The sequence below is a fragment of the Drosophila takahashii genome, chromosome 3L (assembly GCF_030179915.1).
Source record: "Drosophila takahashii strain IR98-3 E-12201 chromosome 3L, DtakHiC1v2, whole genome shotgun sequence".
Taxonomy (NCBI): Eukaryota; Metazoa; Arthropoda; class Insecta; order Diptera; family Drosophilidae; genus Drosophila; species Drosophila takahashii.
Window position 1 is genome coordinate 11629728 of NC_091680.1, and position 23794 is coordinate 11653521.

At 40.7% G+C, this 23794-nt stretch overlaps 1 protein-coding gene across 6 annotated transcripts; it reads left to right on the forward strand.

Moving 5' to 3' along the window:
- Positions 1-231: 231 nt before the first annotated feature.
- Positions 232-23726, forward strand: LOC108059304 (translational regulator orb2). 6 transcript variants are annotated; one of them, XM_070214521.1, is made up of 12 exons: positions 232-511; positions 5202-5304; positions 5958-6361; positions 7744-7805; positions 19202-20713; positions 20768-20978; positions 21031-21312; positions 21375-21572; positions 21658-21738; positions 21832-22020; positions 22078-22463; positions 22530-23726. In XM_070214521.1, the coding sequence occupies exons 2-12, from the start codon at positions 5280-5282 to the stop codon at positions 22954-22956; spliced, it is 3777 nt and encodes a 1258-aa protein (XP_070070622.1). In that variant the 5' UTR covers positions 232-511; positions 5202-5279; the 3' UTR covers positions 22957-23726. The 6 variants fall into 6 exon arrangements, with proteins under 6 accessions (XP_070070622.1, XP_070070621.1, XP_070070623.1 ...); XM_070214520.1 differs by having other exon boundaries at positions 234-607; positions 22530-23725; XM_017144502.3 differs by lacking the exon at positions 232-511 and adding an exon at positions 962-1483.
- Positions 23727-23794: the final 68 nt, after the last annotated feature.

The window sequence follows — 23794 nt, forward strand, 5'->3', positions numbered from 1 at the left end:
TCAGAATGTAACCTTTATTAACCTAATTGTCAGCTATGCCGTGTTATTAAATAAAGTTATACTCCCAAAATAAGACAAAATGAAATAATAAAAAGGTAAGATAGGTTATATCCTTCGCTCAGAGCATTTAAACACCATCATTGTGCACATCATCTTGTAAAGGGTATCCCGCAGTCGAAACACTTCAGAAATAATAAGCTCTGCCGCGCAGCAGGCGACGAATTTCGATGAAATTCTGAGTCTCGTCCGTGTGCTTGTCTGATTAGCTTTCGTTCTCTCGGTAGAAAAATTTGTAGAAAATATCACACACGAAAAAAAAATAACAAAAAAATGAACATATTTTTGTAAAGTATATAGTAAACGAGCAAGACACTGTGTGCGCGTATATTTTGTGGTTCGCATTTTCTAAGACGGTGTTTTTGTGTAATTCAACTGAAAACTTTGGCCAAAAACGGAACGCATCGCAAAGAGGACAACAAAAGACAATAACAAATTCGCAGCTCGTGTGTCGGTGAGTGTGCGTGCGTCGTGTGTGTGTGTGTAGGTGGGCAGGTGCCAAAAGAACGCGGAGATAAACAAATTGGATCGGTGGAGCTGTTTTGTTATTGTAAGTAATGCAGATTTATGTAATTCGCTTGTGTGTGTGCTTTTTTTGTTTCTCTTCTAAGAAAACAGCTGTGTCGTTGCCAGATATCAAATCGCTTTATGTAATGCCCTGTCATGCTTAATTACGCTTAATTGCAGTGCTTAACTTAATTGTTACAGCATTTCGAGGGCATTATTTATTTTCCTAGCTAATTACGAGTGACATGTAAAGTTATCGATATATCGATTGACAGGCATTACATGGCAACACTGCGCCGTCGCCACTGCAGCGTCCAGAGCAGCTGTTGTTGTAAGGGGGTTGGAAAAGGGGGCGGGCGGGCGAAAAGCACACAGCACGAAACACCGCACGAAAGCAAAACAAGCGAGAATGATTGATTTTTCGTCGTGCGTCGTCGGGAAAAGTAGGCGAACGGCAGCTTCGCGGAAAAGCGGGCAGCAGTGAAAACTTTTAGTATCACAGTCGTTGCTGACGAGCGGAAGGGACCGCAGCTCGGGAAAATCAGGAAAAGAAAATCACGCGAGGGCCCCCGTCTTTTTTTATAAGAATTTCAAAATATTTTCAATCGAAAGGCGTTTAGTGTAAATAGTTTTTATCGTTTTCTAATCAAATTGCCAGTGGAAATAGTGTTTTAGTGCTGTGCTAAGAGAATTACCGTTAATCGGAAGTAGAGAACCGAGTGCAAAGGAATTTTCCTACGTCACAGGCTGTGCCGTGCGTGTGTGTGAGTGTGCACCCCCGGAAATGTAACACGCACACTGGCGCAGTGAAAAACTTGCACCTGAAAGTTTTCGTCGTGTTTTCCACCTTCGTGCGCCTGCTCTCGGCATTCGACGACGAAAAAAACCAAACAAAAAATATAGAAAAACGCAGAAAAAGGTTAGTTTTCCGCTGTGCAGTGCACCTGTCAAAAATCCTATTTAAAATTCTGACTTATTTGCCCCAGTTTTCATCCAGGGCTGGCATTATCTACCGTTAGCGCGTGTGTATATTATGTGCGAGTGTGTGCTGTGTGTGCGAGTGTGCGAGAGTGTGTACGTAACCAATTGGAACTGGGGCAACTGGCAAATACGGCAACGAATCGGTGGAGCAAAGCAAACGCCGCAATAAACCCCTAAAAAATCTCCAACCCCGTGAAGCAAGCGCGAGAAAAGCTGGCTGAAAGCTGCAACTTGGCCCAGTTACTTTGGCTCTAATTGCAGACGTGATAATAGAAGTGCACACAAAGCATAATAAAGATAAAGTTCGGGGGTGGTGGGGTGGGGTGGAATGAAAAAACAGCAGTAGCATAACAAACAAAAACAAACTTCATTTGCCAAGAGTTTTTCAACCAAATTTGTTTGCCCACACACTCGTAAGGTACAGATAAAGATACAAATGCATCTCAGTTAGAGATGAGCTGCTCTTCAACTTTTCTCATTTTCTCAGTTCTTGAGTTCTCGAGTTGGTAAACAAAGTCGCGGATTTTGGGGGTGGCAGGTATAATAACTGGTTTTTAACTTAACACTTGGCCACATTCAGGGGTAGTTTTTTAATGGGGTTTTTTTCGGCTCACTTTAAAGCATTACCACCCAGCAAGACTAGCATTTTTATATTCGGAGCTACTTTATTTGCGACTTTAATCCAGCGGTCGGCAGCGTCCTATTAAGTGAGCATAGGGAATTGCTCTGCTCATCCGCTGCCCCTCACGGACACTGTAAAACAGCAGTCTGTACACACATCAATGAGCTGCCCAGTGCAATTTACTCACACATATATAAAACAAAATGTCATCGTATGTGTGTGCCGACCGCTGCTTTAATCAGATACATTGAAAAGAGGTTACTACCTCCACTCAGTAAAAAGTTTGTAAAAAACATTTAAAATATTTTTTAAAAAGTGTTTATAAATACCATTATAAAGTAAGTCCTAACTCAGATAGGATTGCAGTTAGAACAAAACATTTAAAACTTAGATACATGACATATATGGAATGCAACTGAACTTTCATAAGTCCAAATTTGTATAATTAAATTCCAGGCAAATAAAGTTAGTTTCAATAGAAGTTTTCCATTTAAACTATTATTTCAAAAGTGGAAAAAGAATCAAAATCTACAAATAATTTTAAGAAATGTTTTCCATACATTTTTTTTCTCTTATAGAAACATATAAAAAAAATTTAAGCTTGGTTTATTTAAATAATAATCAAATTGCTTAGTAATTTGCTGTGCAATGTACTCTTTGATACCCTGAAATGCTTTTAAAAATCCTGCTATTATCCTTTCGTGCATCTCGTGACTGGGAAGCCCCTGAATATACCCCTAAAATGCCCCATCCCCAATTCAGCCCCCTTTTTGAGGCTGAGCCAAGCAGTCTGTGCTTTTGGCGGCACATTACACTTGTTTACTTTTCAAGTGTGCGTGTGTTCGTCGTTTCGTAGTGTGTGTATGTGTGTGTGCACCATGGGGGCGTTACTGTCTTTGCTGTTTTTGTTATTGCTACGCGTCGTCGTCGTCGTTTCTTCTTCGGCTATTTTTTGGGGGTCGTTCTCGTCTCGTTTGTAGGGCAAAATTATGTATTGATTATGCCCGTTTTATTTTCCTTTTGCCACAGGGGCTGGCTGGCTGTTCAAACTGGAAAAGTCCGAAAGTGTGGGGCACCTGCGGTTGGTTTTTCATGCCCGAGTGAGCCATTTCATTGGCACAGCGATTTCGTTGTCTCTGCATTTAACTAATTAAGAGCCCCTGCCCACTGGCCTCCCCCTTTTTTCCGAACAATAGACGTTTTCCGGTCGCTCAGCCCAAAATGAAGTGCGTGTCCAGGGACGGACGAAAAGCTTTGGAAATTGGATATTTTAGTACACAGAAGAAAATTTGAATAATCTATATCTTAGTCGTATATTTGAAAATAGAGGTTCTGAGGATCTTGTTAGTAAATACTTATTTCCCTATCTAAATTATGTCAATTATTAATAACAGCTATTTTATAAATGTGACAAATGTCAGAAATGTAAAAATAGACTATGAAGTACTATACTTATGACTGTTTTTGATAAAAATCTATAACGTCTTAAAGGTGTGCCACATTTTACAAAAGGGCCAGTATCTCATTGTCTACAACCTTTTTTGGAGAAGTTTTTTATTTGAGATTTAAGCAGCGCCAATAATGTTTTTAATCAATAAATTCGATTTTTGTTGTTTAATCTCTTTAGAATGCTGTAAAAATATGTTTATAAAAACTCCGAGATAAATTATACCCATTTCGTCCAGTGCATATATACTGTATATATTATATGCAAAATGGGTAGCATATTTGACCGACATCGGGAACAGCGGGCTCTGAAAACTGTTTGCCCCCGGGGGTGGCTTTTGTAATTGGAAAAGCGATCAATTGTAATCCCCCACCAGGCGGGTTTTCACTTGAATAGCGCTACAAATTTAGAACTCACTACCCCATTATCAGGCCATATCTATACACATTTATTACTCATGCTGAAAATACGAAAAGCAAAAGTTTAGAATAGCACTTGTTTATTTGTTATTTCGGTGCTGTCGCTTGCCAAGTTTCTTTTTATCAATAATATGATTGATTGCTGTTCGGTTCGGTTCCATTGTATTTTTCTTCCTTTTCATTTTGATGTTGTCGTTCCCACAAAACACAACACGCACTGCACATTTTATGACCCATTTTATCGTGGCCTTTTCGTTGTTAGCCCGATATAAAGGGGAACGTGAAAAGATAGTGACTTTGTTGTTGGCCATAAAAATAGATCCGTCGGATTGGAACGCAATTACCATTGCCCTCTTTGTTGCTTATCGATAAACCCATTTCAAATCTAACTGTTATTGGTCTAAACATTAGGTTCTAAATGGATATTTTATTACCTATTTTTTTAAATATAATTTTAATTTTAATATTTCTTTAAAACTATTTTAGTTCAAATTAAATGCCTTGACTTTGACCCATTTATTCACAAACATGTAGTTACTTTTAATTGCTGCTTTGACCTAATTTCTTTCAAAGCTCATTGCAACTTCTTTATTATTAAAGCTGCAATTTGGCAGAACATTTTACGTTCAACATTAAATGGCAACTTTTTCGGGAAAAAAACATTTCGTGAAATGATTATCTGATGAGCTGGCGACAATCGGCCAAACGGTCAGCGGCAAAAATGTATTAAGGGTTTTAAAAATAGGAAAATAAAAATTAATGTCAAATAGCTATTGCTGCTGTTGCTGCTGCTTTGTTGTTGCTGCCACTGCTGCTTTTTCGCTTTTCCCCCGTACGATTTATTTATTTTTAAACGCAATTACGTGCTGGTCTAGTGCTGCGATAGCATTGGGAAAAGGGGTGTGGCGGGGGAGGAGAGGGGCTCGAACGCATGACGTTGACATTTCGAAAACAGCAAGTGTTCAGGCAAAAATATGATCAACATATCGCCTGTCTTCTGGCCATGGCCAGCTTATATAGTCTATAGCCCATCTAACAATTCTCCTTTCTCTTTCACTACCTTTTCATGTGCCCGCTGATTGATGTTTCGGACACTCGAATTCCGCCTGCGACTCCACCACGATTCCAATTTACACATGCTCCATTTTCTCACATTTCCCGGGCACAGGTCATCTAGGGCAGCAGCGGAACTGAGGCGCAGCGGAGCCGCCCAAGTGCAGCCGTCGAAAGCGTTGGTGCGGGCACCATGGACTCGCTCAAGTTACCAAAGGGTAAGTGTCCACACTCGCAATCAAATATGTGGGAATCACGGAAGAGGTCTCATCGGAATTTGACTTACTCAAATGGAAATCCCCTGGTGTCACTCACACGAGATACAAAATATATCAGTGCCAGTTTGCACGTTTCAAGTTCTGAAGTCAAAATAGTCTCTTTCATATCAATGTCAAATGATTAAGAATACTAATTACCAAAAGGATAGATTTTAATATGAATTTCAAGGGGTTTCAAATATACGTGAGTCCCAAAAGGGGTATTATTGTATAAAAATATTTATTAATAGCAAAGTAAACTGATAAGAAATATTAAGTTAAAGTCAATTATGATAAGAAACCTTAACGTTGCTCTAATCGATAAAAATGTTTTATCAATTTCAATATAATTCGTATTGTAAAAGATACAATGCAGTACAATTTGTTATAAAATATATCGAAATGGATTTACAATCAATTTTTATATAATCGGTATTTTAATATAATGTAAGGGTATTGCTTAAATTATTTTACATTTTAAAAGAGTAGATACTAATTATGTGACTTAAAATTGGTCTGATTAAGGGTGTCCCCAAAATTCCAAAAATTCCCCTTGCACCCTGAATTTTTTTCGATTGATGTCAACTAAACCCGCATTTTGCATTTCCTAACAGCCAACAGTGCCACCAGCAGTGCTAGCGGCAGCAACAGCAACCTGTCCGGCTCGACATCCGCATCCGCAGCCACATCGCCCACATCGTCGGGCAATGCGGTCGGTGGCATTCTCTCCGGTGCTCCCAAGTCGCCACCTGGCCTGAGCAGCAGCACACCCATCACGGTGCGATTCAACGCCAACGAGGAGTCCCTGGACGACATCCTGCAGTCCTTCCATCACAGCAAGCACAGTCCAAGTGGCGGAGCGAGTGGCGGCGGCGACGCCTCGCCCACCTCGAATCTCCTCGGGATGAAGAACAACGGCCTGGGACTCAACACCGGCCTGGTCGTGGGCGCCTGTGACTCCCTCTCCAGCAGTCCTTCGCAGCCTCAGATGCAGGGCGGATCCGCGTCCCTCTTCGGCGTAAGTTTCTGAATTAAAAGATGCCATAAAATATAGGAGGTTGTTGTCCTTGAGATATTTCTGAATTAGCTTTGCTTTAGATTTTCCATACTTGGTTACTAAGGGGGATTCACTATGCCTATTACAAACATGTTGAGCTGTATTCACTAATACAAATAGAGATACTTTCTTAAGTCAAAGTGCTAGCTTAGTCACATCTAATAATAACTGAAGTAAATTTATCTATTTTAAAAATTATTTACGGTTTAAAATTTTTAACATATTTAAATTAACTGAAGTAATTTTATTTATTTTAGAAATTATTTATGGCTAATAGCTTTAAACATATTTTTATTATCTTGCCTTTACAAAGAGGAGAGTAAAAACATTTTAACGACTTACAATAAAAGCCGATCGAAGATTAATTTTTTAAGAGATAGGTAAACTTTTATGTGTAATGAGCAAATATTCCAGGATACGCAGGAATGATTTAAAACCTAGAACTTCTCAATCGATTTGGTCTCTTATAATATTTAATTTATTTAAGGAGGATTATACTATCTTAGTCACATCTAATAATAACTCAAGTAATTATGATAACAAATAGAAGGAAATATAAAGTGACTCTGAGCGAGAAACGAATTAAAGCCGTATAAAAATACATTTAGAATAAAAGATTATTTTTAGAAAGACAATTTATTTTTAGAAAGAAACTTTAATGTACTGAGCAAATATCGCAGGACCTTTTTCATATGTATACTTTGCTATAAATTTTGAAAGTAACTTATTGGTTGCAAAACAGCCCAGCTAGAATTGAATATTTCTAATCTAGTGCGGTTGGCAGTGAACATGATACTTTGTTTACTTTCCGTCCCGTGCGCGCCTCCCCTGCCTTTTATCTTTTATCGAAACGGGCCGCCACAAATTATGATTCATTTCCATCCGTCGCGAGTCCAAGTTTGTCGCAATTAAACATAAATTGTACAGAACGCGCCGCATTCGTTCGCTGATCGTCGGTAGTTCGGTGGGTCGGTCGGTTGCCAATTAGCATTTAGCATTCGCCTGGCCAAATTAGTGGAACACTTATCTTTTGATTTCTATGCAGTTTCACTTTTTAGCAGCCCAATTTGGCTTTCGGATGCCAGCGATCGTCGCGTGTGTGTTTGTCATTCAAATTGTGGCTATTTCGGTGGTTCGGGGCGGCATAGGTATGCGACCCGTTGCCGCAAAACACAGAGCACTTGCCAAAATTTGCAACAGATGTGCTGCTCGCGATTGCAAAATACATTTGGCACTATTACTCACTGTTGCAAAATGTTCTTCTCTTTTCATCTTTTCATCCAATGACGACGACTGCCACTAAAATATAATGATAATGACGACTCTGATGATGATGATCACAGAACGACGAAGTAACTCTGCGCAATAATTTCATGCAAGCCGGTGGTTTCTTTAATCGCAAAAGGTGAGTGCCAAATTGTCTTACTTCAAAATTTAGACACACTTTCCTGGGGGGATAATGTGTGTGAGTTGTGTGTACACTAACAGTCCAAATGTGTAGTTAAAAAAACCGCCGTAACATAATTGTTGTTGTTGTTGTTGCTACATATGCGTCATGCCAGTTAATACATACCCCACATACGACATATGCCTAGTTAAACTTAAACCCACACAACACATCGGAAATGCATGCATTCAAGCCATTTGTACAGTGACTCATTTGAAGAAGGCAAGCTCGAATTGTTCTTCGAGGGATTTCCAGGGGACTTTTTCTCAGAAGATTGATTGTTCTTCGAGGGAATCCTGGGGATTTTTTTCATAGGGGTCTTTCAACTTTGGAACTTCTTAATAAAATTCTGCATTTTTATAAACTTTTTTAGTTTTGAGAACTTTTGTTTAAGAGCAAACAAAGTTTAAAACCATGTAAATAAGTATCTAAGTGAATGAAGAAAAAGTAAATAATTTTTTAAATAAGAATTGCCAGTTTTTGCGGTTATGAAGCCCATTCTAAAATTACCGATTACAGTCCTTGGTTTTATAAGGTCATGCTTAATTTCTAAAATGATTTATTAATTTTCATTGAGCATGCACTTGTTACAGATCTGGTCCCCTATAATCTTTTCCAGATTAGTTTTCATAATTTATAATAAAATATATTACAAATGAGGCTACCTCTTCTTCCTGAAGCCTAATTGCCGTTGAAACTTTTTTTTGTCCACGGGTTCGTTGACCGTTGACCCTACAACGAATTACTTGGCTGCAGTTTTGTGACTTTGATTTTGTTTATGCGCATATATATGTGTAGATATATATCCTGCGCCACTTGTGCATTTTTAATGCACTCCGGCTGCAGCCGCCTCTGCCAATGGCCGTAAACTTGCCCGGCCGACGGTCTGCGCTTTTGTTGCTTTTGTCACCGACTGCATTTGTTGCTGTTGCTGTTGTTGTTGCTGCTGCTTGGAGTGGAGCATCTGTGGAGTGCACTAGCTAAAGGATCTGAATCAGCAGCGGTGGTGGGTGCGCTTTGTTTATGCTGCCTTGCAACATGCAACATATATATGTTTGTGTGTACGTTTTTTTTTAATTTTTCTTTTTTATTTTTTTGTTGCCTATGCCCGTCTGCAACTTTCAGCTCAAGTGCCGCCCCGTCTGGCCGAATGGGCGGTGGGTTTTTAAGGGGGTGGGTTTGTCGTCAACGGGACATCAACATCACCGAGCACCACGTTCCGCTCAAGTTTTGTATTTTTGTTGTCTGCTCTCCATTTCCATTTGCGGCTTTTCCCCATTTCTCTCTCTCGGTTTTAAATATTAAAAAGCAAGTCTAGCTGGGATTTTGCTACCTGAGAAGCTATTGCCACCACCTCCTCCCATTTGACGTCATTGCGCCTGATTCGGTTTATTGATTTTCGTGAGCTGATATCGTATGCACATACACGTCGGTAGTGCTATAGTACTATATACTATATGGGGAGGGAGAGGGGGTTCTTAAAGACCACTTGGCTGTCCGCCTTTCAATTTGGCCATCAATCAGTCTTGACTATTTTGTGTCGCCTCGTTTTCGCAGCAACAGCACTCTGTATTCATTTCCGTTGCCTTTTTAATTAAGTTTCCGAGGGCTAATTGCATTTTATAATTGCATTTTTCAACACTGCCTGGTGTAGTTATCACCCCAAAACCCCCACTTTTGCTTCTTGTTGTTGTTGTCGTTGTCGTTGTCGCTGCCTTTCCGTTGCTCTTGTTACGCGTGCCCTTATCATTCGGTTTCAGACTACCACCACTCAGTTAACCACCCACCTAGCCACCCCCTCCTGCATGTTGTTGCTGCTTTTTATCTATTTACACTTGTACACGTTTCTACATGTTTGTTATACACACATTTCATCATCATCATCAGCAGCATCATCTGCAACAGCAGCAACATCAAGACACAGCAGCAACATCGGCCTGCAGGAGCCACCCTAAACCACCCACAAACCTGCTTCCTGCATTTCCCCACCCCCTCAAGTCTCCCCCACCCCCTCTCTAAAGCAAGTTGTCTCGCCGGCGACGTTTTAAATTAAAAATTTCCATGCAATTTCATGTCTCGGCGGCCTTACAGTTGGGCATGCACTGCATTTGGTCCAATCAATTAGCATGAACGTGTCGAAAGCAACAACACTCACATACACAAATATTGGCCAAGAGCAACAGCAGCAACAACAGCAACAACAAACATAAACGTAACGAATTGATACACATTTGAACTAGTTTAGTTTTCTATTAGCATACATGTGTACTCGTACTCGTACTAACCCCTTGCCGCCCACTGTGCCGCGCGACTTTTTTTTGGTTGGTTACTTTTCAATTTTGTTGTTCCCCTAGAAAAATGTCCCTTTTTTCGGTTGTCGTTTTTGTATACTGGGCAAATTTTTACAACTGCCTTGAAACTATTTGTTGTGCCATATGAAAAGTGTTGGATTTTCCCTTTCGTATTGAAAATCATCAAAATAAAAAGAATAACCGGGCACAGTGCTAACCGAACCGAACTAACTAATCCACAAAATATATACTCAGCTGCTGTGCCTCTATAACTGCGCCTCTTCCAAAAGATAAAAAGCTAAACCTTCGCCAAAAACAGAAATAAACCACAAAAAGCGCCAGCGTAACTTGAAATTTTCATTTTGATTGGATGTGTCGCCAAAGAACCAAGCCACTACAAAAAAAAGAAACCACCAAAAACAATACTCGTTCCACCACCACCACCAAAAAAATACCACCAAATGCCACCCACACCATTTACCACAGCAACAGCAATCCTACACCACAACCGCCAACAACAACAACAAATATCGAGAAAATGATATATATAACAAATAATACCAATGAAGCGTCGAGCATAAAGTTAAAAGTTAAAAAGGAGCAATTTAGGTTTTATAGAGATTTAGTTAGCTCGGATGGTTTAGGGAACTATAAAAACAAGAATTAGGATATCAGTAAGAATTACTAAAATTATAAAAAAATTTAATTGGAAAATAATACTTCCAAAATAAATCAAAACTAAATAAAAATATTTTCTTAGATATTTCGATAATAGAACCTTAGAATTTAGTGTCAAAGAAATAGTCTAGTCAAGTTAGTAGAGAAGTAGGCTTTGTGAATAATGTAGTATTGCTGATCTGTCGCCGGGACACGTAAATTTATAACATTTCTAGTTCACATTTCGTCAAAACGTTTTCTCAAAATTTCTGTGTGTGAATGTGAGTGTCCGTGATAATGTATAACAAGATAGTTAACTTTTTGTAAGTTTAACGACGCCGATTTCACATATCCCGTAAAAAAAATACCTTATTAGTTATTCAATGTTTTTGTTTGCAATACTTTTCATTTTTTCGAACGCCGGGGCGGCAATGGGTTAAGCGTACACCAAACTAATTGCATTATGTACCTAGACTTAAACCGAATCCGAAGCAAATCCTTGAACAAATTGCTCCTTTTTCTCGTAATCGTAATGCAAAAAGTATACAGACCTGAATCAATCAGAATCACAAATATCAGCCCAAAAATCATCCACTAAAAATTGCCAATGTTGTAAAAGCCTCTTCATCTTGTTGTCCCTTCTTCCTGCAGTTGCGGCGGCCTGCCGAATCTCAATCTCAACAAGCCGCCCCAGCTCCACCAGCAGCAGCAACATCAGCAGCATAATCATCAGCAGCAGCAACACCAACAGCAACACCAGCAACATCAGCAGCTCCAGCAGCAATTGTCGCCGAATCTGAGTGCCCTGCACCACCATCACCATCAGCAGCAGCAGCTCCGCGAGGGCGGAGGATCACATAGCCCCTCGTCGCCGGGCGGAGGAGGAGGAGGAGGTGGATCACCGTACAACGGCTCCCAGGCGGGCTGCAGCAGCGGCGGCATCTCGCCCATTCCGCCCCAGATGTCGGGTGTATCGCCCAAGTACCGACGCAGCATATCGTTCCCCATCAAGGGCAACTCCCCGACAGCTCTCTATGGCAATCCGCACATGGACGGCATGGGCAGTGGGCACATGAACATACCAACGCTATCGATTGGCAACGGAGGTGGTGGTGGTGGCGGTGGATCTGGTGGCATGATCTCCGCCGGGGCAACCGGCGGCGGAGATGCCCCCTATCTGGGCAACAGCTACAACAACATGATGGCGTCCAACGGACAGATGCATCACGGCGGCATGGACAACTCGCTGAGCGACTACATGCGCGGCATGTCGCTGGGCGGCGGAAATGGTGGTAATGGCCAAGGCGACAGCATGGCTCTGATGCAGGACAGGATGCGTGTGATGGGCGGACCGAAGCATTTGAGCGAGGCCGATGCCATGGCCATTGCGGCCAGCGGAAATGATCCCTCGGTCTATCTAAATGCCCTCAAGATGGGCTCCCCATCGCGTCTCTCGCCCCACTCGCCACACTCACCGATTCAGGGCGGGAATGGAGGAAATGTGGGCGATGGCACGGCCCGCTTCTCCCGGAAGGTATTCGTAGGCGGCCTGCCGCCGGACATCGATGAGGATGAGATTACCACTTCGTTCCGGCGCTTCGGCCCACTGGTCGTCGATTGGCCGCACAAGGCCGAGTCCAAGTCGTACTTCCCGCCCAAGGGCTATGCCTTCCTGCTGTTCCAGGACGAGAGCAGCGTCCAGCAGCTGATCGATTCGTGCATCACCGACGAGGACAAGCTCTATCTGTGCGTCTCGTCGCCGACGATCAAGGACAAGGCTGTGCAGATTCGTCCCTGGCGCCTGGCCGATGCGGACTATGTGCTGGATGCCACCATGTCGCTGGATCCGCGGAAGACAGTCTTCGTGGGCGGAGTGCCGCGTCCACTGAAGGCCTTCGAGCTGGCCATGATTATGGATAGATTGTATGGAGGTGTGTGCTATGCTGGGATCGACACAGATCCAGAGTTGAAGTATCCCAAGGGTGCTGGCCGCGTGGCCTTCTCGAATCAGCAGAGCTATATTGCAGCCATCTCGGCGCGGTTTGTGCAGCTGCAGCATGGCGACATAGACAAGCGGGTGGAGGTGAAGCCCTATGTTCTCGACGATCAGATGTGCGATGAGTGCGAGGGGCAGCGCTGCGGTGGCAAATTCGCTCCCTTCTTCTGCGCCAATGTCACCTGTCTGCAGTACTATTGCGAACACTGCTGGGCCGTCATCCATTCGCGGCCGGGACGCGAGTACCACAAGCCGCTGGTCAAGGAGGGAGCCGACCGGCCGCGTGCGGTGCCCTTTCGCTGGTGTTAACGGCGGCGCTGGTAGGCCGCGCTGCACGACGAGAGACGCCAACAGAGGGAGCAACGACACAGGTTGTTGAACGCAGCGCTGGCAGTGCCCAGAATCATCACGGAATCGGAATCGGGATCAGGAGGAGTTGGAGTTGGAGTTGCAGGAGAAGCCGGATCTACGGCGAAGAATCTAGTAAATTATCATTAGAGAGACACAACCCACAAACATACACCACACACACACACACGCGGATACACTCAGAAGCAAAAGACAATTGCCCAATCCCAAAGGGCAAGGTGCAATATAGCCGGGGGCTGAACTTAAAACAGCCGCCAGAGTCTAGAAACGAGAAACGAAAGCCCTCAGAAAGCAACATAGTTTTAGTCCTTATTTATTCGGCAATCAGTTTTGTTTTGCTCTTCTAGTTCTATATTTGTACAACCGAAATTTTAGTTTTGTTTTGCGTTCGATGCCTGCACAGTATTTTTTGTACTTTATTTTTATAGCAATTTTTTTTTTCGTTTTTTTTGTTAAGGGGGAATCTAAAGATGCCATTTAATCTCACAAAAAACACAAACAAAAAAAAAGGAATATTTACTTCCTCGTAGTCAGCCAAAATCCTCGCAAAAGGCCTATGAATCGTTCCCCCTATATGATAATATGATAACCATTTTTTGTAACTAGCTAACCTAGGAGCCATCTTGTATGCCAATCGAGGCTAGTCCTAAAATTACTAGTGAGCTGCTATCCCTCTCTCGAAAGGCTTTTTGCTCGAGTGGGCAGGGGCTGTCCTTAAGTTCCTAAATTGTGACAAAATCAAAAACTCATCGGTTTTTAACAACCCCCCCTCCCCAATTAGATCAATTTATAAAATTCTTACAAAAGACTTTCAAAAAGACAATATGCGGAATGTCAGACATTTTTATGCAAGCTATTTCTTACGCCACATTTAGTGTCTCGGTGAGAGATCAGTTAATCATATCATATCTATATACAATTCATTATGTGGCTCAGCAAATTACTATTGATAATCCATATACTTTTTTTCCCATTAGACTATTGTTAATACTTTCGAGAATCGTATATATTCTTTGTCCAATATATGCGATTTCTTTTCCAACACGCTCTGCTAATTCTTGCTAACTCAATACTTAATTTGGGTATGTGAAAATCGTAAAGAGCTTATATAAAACACGAAAACATTCGATAAACACAAAACATTTGTAAACTCCTTACAAGTCCTGCCAATAGGTGGCTTTTCCTACGATTTTCACATGCCTTCGTTTGTGTAATGCTTACGAATGGAAACTAGTTAAAGCGATAAATCGATGTTAATTCACACTAATCAATATGTTAGATCCCCACACTCTGCGAAAGGTTTTTTCTTTCCTAATACGGCTCATTTTTAATTTTAATCTAGTCGACTCTCACACACACACGTACGTACACTAACCACAACACACTTACACTGAAAGTTTTATTTGCATTTGTTGCCATTTGGCTTCGCATAAAATAATAAAAAAATATTATAATAACTAAAAACTAGAGAAACAGTCAAATTGCTTGTGTTCAGTATTATGATTTATTTATGATTTTGACTGCAATCGTGTTAAATGTCATATTTTGCCTTATTTATTTACCAATTGTTTTTCGTTATTTAATTTACGGCGTGTTGCTAACTAAGGGACAGAGGGCTAATCTCCCGAAGATGCGGAAGAACGTATATATTAATGCAAATATATATCTGTAATGTAAAAACAATTTTTATATTCGACATACATCTATTAACACTATGAATACTTGTATTAGACAACTTTTTATATAGAAACTTTTTGTATAAACTTTTTTTTATTACTCTTATGATTATTCAGAAGTTAGTTTAGTCCAAATAACTGAAGACAAAAAGAGAAAACCAAAAATGCGAAGATAAATAGACATGCTAAAACATCTAAAGGAAATTTAAATATATACAACTTATGTGCAATACTATTTCGTAAACGATTCAAGCGTATTATTAAATACCAAATATATAAACAACTTAAAAAAAAGATATGTATCTGTACAAACATAAAGTATACAAGATAATTGCAATCGTATTACCAAAGTAGTCAAATATTACCGATCCCCAATGGTTCCCCAACTTTCAACTAATTGGCATGCATTTTTTGACATGCGAACGGTGCTTGAAGTTCGCGTTTGGTTCTCTCCCCCAGAATCCTATGAAAAAATCAAATGGAATATCTAGACTTAGGGCAATACTTACGGAAAATTATCAAAATGTAAAACGAGCAAAATTATTTTGTAAATTATACGCGTTAAGGGACGAGACAAAATTTGCTACGGTGCATGCAAACAATACGATATTTTTTCTATACTACCAACAAAAGTACTAAAGATCTAATTTAAATTGATAAACCAAAAACGTGAAAGGCCAAGTCGCTTTGGACTTCAATGGTATATTATTAAACGATAGTCAAATCTATTAGCAAATTTTTGCTCGCGCTTTCTTTACAAGACAACCAAAAAAAGCAAAACGAAATTCAAGTCATGCAAAGTTGTAACTCAAGTTGATCGCGTGGCACTTTCAAAGAAAAACAAGTTTATAGCAATTTTTCTAGAATTTTTATATTACAATGAACTAATGAATATGTATCATATATATACTACATATATATTTTTAAAACTGCAAAACAAATTAATTAGAGGACTCGGAGCGTTCGTTTGTTTTCGTTTTAAAATTTTTTATTTTTAAATACTTACCGAAATATGTAACGTGTATTAAAAGCGAAAGAATCTACACAAAACGAAAACCAACAAGCCCAATTAAATATTATATCAATACAGCAGCCTGCTCTATGTAGTGTTAAACAATTTGTGCAAATATGTAAGCAAACGCGTTGTTCTAAAACTTTCAAAGTAATTAAATGCTAGTCTTTAAAAAGGCAAAATCTGTTACAAAGCAAACACGAAACGGAAACGGTAATCGGTTAGCGGTAAACGGCGATCGGTCAATGGCTATCGATAACTGTGCGTAATGATGGTGTTTTTTAAACGTAGTAAAATTTAATATTTTATAGATTTTTATACTTTTATATAACATATACTTTATACTTTACCTGTTTAACGAAAACTTGATGAAAATGTTGAAAAAAACCAAAAAACTTTAAATGTGCTATAAAAGAAGTAACTTATCAAACAAATATTTTACTATACCAAAAAGTTGATAGAGATGAAAACTCTTTACGGCAAACCGCTCAATGTTTTTGCTGCTAACGGCGTAGGAATCTGGAAACTTGTGTAGCGTGCTATATAATATTATATCTATAAGCAATCTGTTTTGTTTATATTCTGTTTTATTTTGTTTCCCCGATTATTCCAAAAAGGTAAAATAATTAAGCAAAGACATTTAATTTATCCTGCTTCTGAGCTTGAATTACGGATAGAAGTCGGATTGACAATTTTAGTTTTATAGAGAATCTTGTTATAGATAAATGTTTATGTTGATTTTTATATGGATCCTGTTGTTATACCGATTATGACAATGAAAATTTGTATGCCTAATTCTTAAATATATTTTTGTATCTTTTGTAGTTGCTAGTAGTTTCCTGGTAGTTTTAAAAAAACCAACTCCGTTGAGACATTTTTATACTTTGTTTATTCTTTTTATACATATACATATTTTTAATAAAATATGACGAAAAAAACAATATTTGATATATACACTTTATACAACAAAAAAGAAAAAAGAATGAAAAAAAAATCGTTTTTGAAATTAATAAACGGACATAACGTAAATTGTGTTTTATTTATTTTTATATATATCTTGTATGTACTTTTTTATAACATTGTAAATAAATACAACTTTTAACTTAGCTGAACCACAGTAATACACAAGAAATAATACGAAACACAAAACTGTTAGTACATACAATTAAATACTTAAACGATAAGAATGACTCTGAAAAGGAAAGTATTGAAATTCGAACTTATTACATACTTAAATATGTTAACTGAACATCTAAACAGCAAATTGGTCAATCTGTGTTTTTTATACCAACCAAAAAAATATGATAAAAACAATTGCATAAATATATGAAATTTACACGTAGTACAATTTAATAAAATTAAAACTCAAATAAGTGAATATTTTTGACAAACCCCAAATAAATGCTTCAAATAATTGCTAATGACGGATAAAACAAAATAAATAGAGAAATACACTTAAGTCAAACCCGGCGTAGTGCATTATGCAAAGTTAAGTGGCATTTTGATTTTGCTAGTGAAAGCTCTTATAAAATAAAATTTGCAACTGAGGTTGAAAATACTCTTCGTTTTGGGGTTGGACGCTTAACTCATGGTGTGGAGAGAGAAATTTGATTATTTTTTGAGTATTTTCATAGCACAATTTTTGTACAGTGTATGGTTTTGTAGCTAGCGAAAGAAAGTAAACCAAACGCGTTTTAAATAGAAAATTTTTTAGCCTCAACCCCTTGAGCTCCAGAACGATGTGAAAACAATTTCAATTTTACGCTAATTGGATCGAAGCTTAGATCGTCGTGAAAAATAGAATAAACTCAACAAAAGACAAGGTTATTAAAGAATATTAAAAACAACATTCGGTACCTTTTAAAATAATTAATGAATTTTATAAAACATCAAATTGATACTGAAAAATTGTAGCCTGTAAAGCGAGTGTTAGGCACCCGCACTTCCATTTTAATTTACCTTTGGTCGTGTGCGCTAAATGCAGAGTGACATATACGCCTATACATATACTTACGTCTATATATATGTATATATAATATTTAGAACTTCGAATAAACTGAAATTGAGCGCCCTTACTAATGAATTCCTTTTAGCAAAATATTCAGAAAAACCAAAAGAAACCAAGCAAAGGCATATAATTTTTTAGCATTATACAAGTGAAAATATAACTGAAAAAACAATATAAATAGTAAACAAAAAAACCAGTTGGCATAAATGAAAACTATATAGTGAATCAAATAAATATATATATGACACGTAATCTGTATGAAGCGTATAAAAACAAACTAGCGAAATATTCCATATTTTATAGTCATTTTCAATAAACGTAATTTTTTAATTTTTACAAAATTAAAGTTGGAAAAAGAATAAAAATATTTGTAGTTTTCTAAAGCCCGAAAAATCAATCTGAAGGGATAAACACTGATTAAAAATAATAATTGTAAACAGTTTCGATTTCCATGCGTGTTTTTGCTCCAGATGTTGAAGCGTTTTCAATTAAATTACCAGAAAAAAATGTTTAAAAAAGAATGTTATGAAAACCGAAACAGACCATAGATTATGACGTATGTACTAAAATAAAATAAAAAGAAATTAAAGTCAATGACGAAATACCAAAACTAAAATATATATTAGACACATACGCAAAGTTCTCCCCAAAATAAAAAAATTGAAACTGTAATAGCAAACCGAAATATCAGCAGTACTTCAATGCAATATATAAATGAAAACCAAACATGGATAACGAAATAAACGAAAACCAAACCCTAATTCCAGCAAGTCAAATATGAAATAATTAATACAAATATGTAATCCCGTATTGAGGGAAATATACATATAGGATTATATTATACACAAAATATATTCAAAACCAAAGTCGTTTTCTAAAGCGCCCCAAGCATTACACTAAACGAAAATACGAAACTCGGCGTTTATATTCGACAAAATCAAATTGGAATAACACACACAACACCCCTCACATACACACATTCTCAGTCACTGAGGCAAAAATGCAGGTTATGGAACAAGTAAATAAAACGTAAATGGCAAAAAAAAACATATATCTTCATTCAAATAAATAAAATACTTTTTCTGGAATAATAGAAAGACGGCATTTTTAATTTTGCACTAACAAAATTTGGGTAAGGGAGAAGGCTTAAGCTTTATACCTGAGTAATGGGTATCTGATAGTCGAGGTATCGCGCTCTCTTGTTTCACACATAAATCGTAGCATACTTTTTGGGGAAAAGGATTTGCTCGCACTTCTCCGTTTAGTTACTCAAAAGTGACTTGGCAAACAATGGGATCTCCCAGATTAAATAATTATTTAACCAAAAACGAACTCAAAATTTCAGATCCGGCAGCATTGAGGGTGTATCGCCCACCTCCAGCGGACCCAGTCTCATATCCGCATTGTCGGCAGCTAGCAGCGCAGGAGGAGGCTCCTCCGTGGGAGGAGCTGTCCCCGCTGGCGACAGCAGCAGTGGCGGTGGCACCTGGCGGCTGATTAAGGGAAAGGTTAGCCAAACCATCGAGGAAATCAAATCCTCCAAGCTGCCTCCCCCGACGGCACCGATACCCATTATAGTGGCCGATCCACCTTCAACTGGCTGGAGCAACGATCCCGATTCGGACACCGAGTGCCTCACCGTGAACACATCCATCAGCGAGGAGCTGCCGCTGGACCAGGAGCACAGGCAAAACTCCGATTCGGACGTGGAGGCGGAGCTGCTGCAGCACGACAACATCAGTTTGGGCAGCGTGGGGGAATTGGGAGCGGTCAGTGCAGCCACAGGCGGCCACTCGGAGCGATCCCGTCTGCGTCGCGGTCTGGCCCACATTCGATCCAAGGTGAAGGCCAAACACCAGGCGGCGGCAGCCATGAACAAGAAGGATGTCAGTCCCAGTGGAGCCACAGGGCAGCCAACGACAGTGCGTACAGGATTCTTGCGTCGCCGTCACGTGGTGGAGGCGGGCAGCGAGCCATCCACCAGCCAGCAGGCGGAGATTGCCATCGTGAGTGGCAAGGTGAAGAAGCGGGGCATTCTGCTGGCCCGCAAGGACGTGGAGATCGAGTCGGGCGTGGAGGTGCTCGAGGATATGATTCCCGCCGCTCCAATGCAGAGTGATCCGGCTAAGGAAACTGATGAGAAACGAACGGAGGATGATCTGGATGCAGGAGCAGATGCCGAGTCCCGGGCCACTCTAACCCTTCCCGTGGCGCCGGCCGTCAGTCCTTTGGCTTTTAAGCAATCGCAGAGTTCAACGCGTGACTCCCAAAAGAGCAGGCAGAGTTTCCTATCCAGCCTGAGCATGCTCAGCATTTCCCAGTGGCGGGAGAAGCATCAGGGTGCCACGGCCTTCGCCATGCCCGTGCTGCTCTCCCTCTTCCTGATCCTGCTGATGATCCTGCCGGTGCCCGACTTCCTGCGCGGCGTCTTCGCCACCCTCTTGTTCTTCACCGTGATGGATTGCTGTGGCGGTCATCTAAGGGTGCTGCTCGAGGACTTTCTGCTCACGACGCATCCCGAGCGAGTGGCCTTCGCCATTCCCAATTACAAGATCATGCCCATTTGCGAGATTCCCGCTGTCGAGGAACACAAGACGATCAAGACATATGCCGGCTGGATGAACGAGATAAATAGCTATGATCCCAATACGTTTTCATTTACTCTTACGAGAGCGGTTTATGTGCGATTGGATGGATGTATCCTCAAGATGTCGGGTACAAACGCCCGGATTCCCAAGCGACGCATGTGGAACGAGCCACCCATCGATCGTCACAAGATCCTGTTCACGGATCACCGCTCATATGATCTCAGAGACTGCCGGATAGAGCTGTTGCCTTTGGGTCTGGCCAATAAACGGTAGGTCCTGGGATTCTACATTTTTCATTCTTAATTAATTTTATATCCTTTCAGCTTCTATAATCGCAAGTATCCCATACAACTGATCATTAAGAGCACTAGGGATTTGCCCGAAGAGCAGAGCTCCGTGGAAAGCCAGTCGGATCAAACGGTCAAGCAGGATGCCAAGGAAGCCAAACCTGCTTCATCATCGGGAACCACTCCACCCGGCGGAGGAGAGGAGGAGAAGCTGGTGGACTTTGCTGGCACGGTCATGCAGGCAGATGTGAGTTCTATATACAAAGGTGGTACAAAATCCATAATTCTTTCATCCACAGTTACAGCAACTGCGAAATACTGTGAATCCGGACAAGGAGCTCAACGACATCACCGTTCCCTGCGGCGATGAGGTGCGTCTCCTGCTCTTCTCCAGATGTGACCGGGAAAAGGAGGACTGGTATCGACGCTTCACAGCCGCCAGCAAGGGCATGGTTCACGAACAAGATCTCCAGGTGCCGATGGCCCGTTTCGTGGAGGATTCTGACCTTCAGGCGGCCGCCGCCAGACAAGCATTGCACCTGGTCGGTGGGATGGGCAAGAGCGGAATGGGAGCTGTGAAGGTGAGTCATGTCTCAAAAATCCTGGAGTAAATTCTTATTATCAGATGTTAAACCATTTTCAGTGGCAGACTGAAGAGGAGATGTCTACCGGCAAGGCAAATGATGAAACCGATCAGCAAACTCCGGATGGTCAATTCGAGAATGTGACCGAGGAGGACTTGTGTGAGACGCCCAAGGAGGATACCTTCGATGGCATGATCATGAGTGCCAATGTGGCCAGAAATTCGCCGGATTATGTCCGTTTCATGGCCGTCTACCAGGTATTCGAATTGTTAACCCTTCTTCATTTTTAGTCTTTTCGTTTTGATTTATTATCATTTGTTATTTTAATTTGGCTTTTGGTAGAAAGCTTGTAATCAGAGCAATATTCCTGTTACCCGAAGTTCCGTCGGAACATTAACTTCAACTGATCGGCGCCAAAGAAAAGTATGTTTTCATTAGTTTTATTTCCTATTTATTGTAATTATTTTGGAGATCTTGGTCAAGTCAGCAGGAGTATAAGATTTATAATACTTTCAGTCTCGCCGTGCCAAACGCCAGGAAGATGAGCTGTGGAAGGGCATTGACCAGTCGCTTTTCCTCGGTCCCTCCGGCAGCATTGTGTGGGCCAATGTCCTCTTGGGCCGCTGTCTTTATAGTTGGCTACACGATGCCATGCTGCACGAGAAGCTGAAGGAGGTGCTGCAGAAAAAACTCAACTCTATTAAGGTGAGTCTTGGCCTGAGATAATTTAGCTATTCCACACTAACCATACTTTTCTTACAGCTGCCCAGTTTCATGGAGGAGGTGATCATCACAAATATTTACTTGGGTCAGTCCCCGTTACTGTGTCATCGGGTCTCCCAGCCGATGCTGGATGAGCGCGGTCTATGGGTGGATGCGGATGTGACCTACGAGGGATTGGCCCACATAACCGTGACCACCAAGCTGAATTTGCTGCGCATACGCAGCAAGACCAAGTCACCAATGGCCACCGACAATGTGCCCACCACATCGATGGCGCCGGAGCAGACGCAGGATTTGCGCAGCCATTCGGATGCGAACTCGGAGAACGTGATCTACGACAGCGATGCCGAGAGCTCGGGTGGTTCCTCCACAGAATCCGAGAGCCCACCGCCGGGAAATGCCCAAGAGAATCCGGCAGGAACTGAGTTAGTTACTAGTTATTATTTGTGATTTTTTGAGAGCACTATCTAAAGGTATATTACTCCCTGCAGATTCTTCCAGAATTCACCCGGAAATGCGCGACGGATTTTCAAGATTGTCGACCGCATAGCCGCCTCCAATTTATTTCAATATGCCACCGAGCTGCCCTATGTGCAGCGAGCCATGGAGAACATGAACGCGAACATCACCCTGCGCGTAGATCTCAAGGGTCTGGTGGCCCGTGGAACCCTGAATGTGCCCCCGCCGCCCTCGGATCGGGTGTGGGTGAGCTTCCGTGGACCACCACGCCTCTGGATATCCACCAAGCCCCAAGTGGGCGACAAATCCGTCGACTGGTCCATCGTGACCAATGTCATCGAGAGCAAATTGTGCGAGGCTGTCAACAAGTTTCTGGTCTATCCGAATATGGTGGACTTCTCGATACCGTTCCTGAGCAACCCGAATTTCGATGAGGAGCCAGCGAATGCAGCCAACTAGATACCAAAATTAAGAGGACTAGGCAGGGATAAAAGGAAAGAGATACAATTTATATCCGATGAATTTAACACAAAGTGTGAGCGAGATTTTTTACGTTACTTCTTCTTTTTAGTTTTGAGATAATCTTCAAGCTTAGCTTAGATCTGCGATCTCCAGTTCCAATTTCTACTACTTAACCGCTTATAGAGTGATGAGTAAAGGGACTACCGATTCCAAATGACAAGTTACGAAACGCTTATTTTCATCACATTCTGTTTACACTCCAGAACAATCCCAAACTTAGCTACAATAATTTACACTTATATCGAGGATGTCGAAAAGAATGGATATAGCATATTGAATATGCTGCAACAGCCGCTCTGTGAGGTCATCACGACAAGTATTCCAATAGCATAATGCAGGCCTATAGCCCTGCAACTTATCCACTATTCTATACGAACAACTACAATATACACACCTATATATATTTATATATTCCCCGTAGCGTAGTCTTAGAATGAGTGTGAATTTTAAATAAGAGAATCGAAATCTTCTCATCGATCGTCAACCATAAAACATATGTACTTAAAGCGTTTCAACTATCTTAAATACGCTGCTACAAACTGAAAGAGCGGAAACGGATCCGTATATTTTGCCAAATAAGAACAAACTATTCCCTTGGGTTCCAATTTATACAACAACTAAGAAATATCATTTACACGGTTGTTTTCCAGGCTACACAACTAAGTAAATCATTTTAGCTGCATATTATACATAAACATATATATATTTAAATGTTTTTCATAAATAAAGGATAGCAAATTGCTAGCACAAAGTGGAGTTATTATTCAATTCAAAG

What these genes read in the sequence shown, in the direction of transcription:
- LOC108059304 (XM_070214521.1), top strand. Translation starts at nt 5,280, where the DNA reads ATGGACTCGCTCAAGTTACCAAAGG. An exon ending in CTCGCTCAAGTTACCAAAGG is followed by an intron (nt 5,305 to 5,957) that starts GTAAGTGTCCAC and finishes ATTTCCTAACAG; the next exon opens with CCAACAGTGCCACCAGCAGT. An exon ending in CTGATCGGCGCCAAAGAAAA is followed by an intron (nt 21,739 to 21,831) that starts GTATGTTTTCAT and finishes TAATACTTTCAG; the next exon opens with TCTCGCCGTGCCAAACGCCA.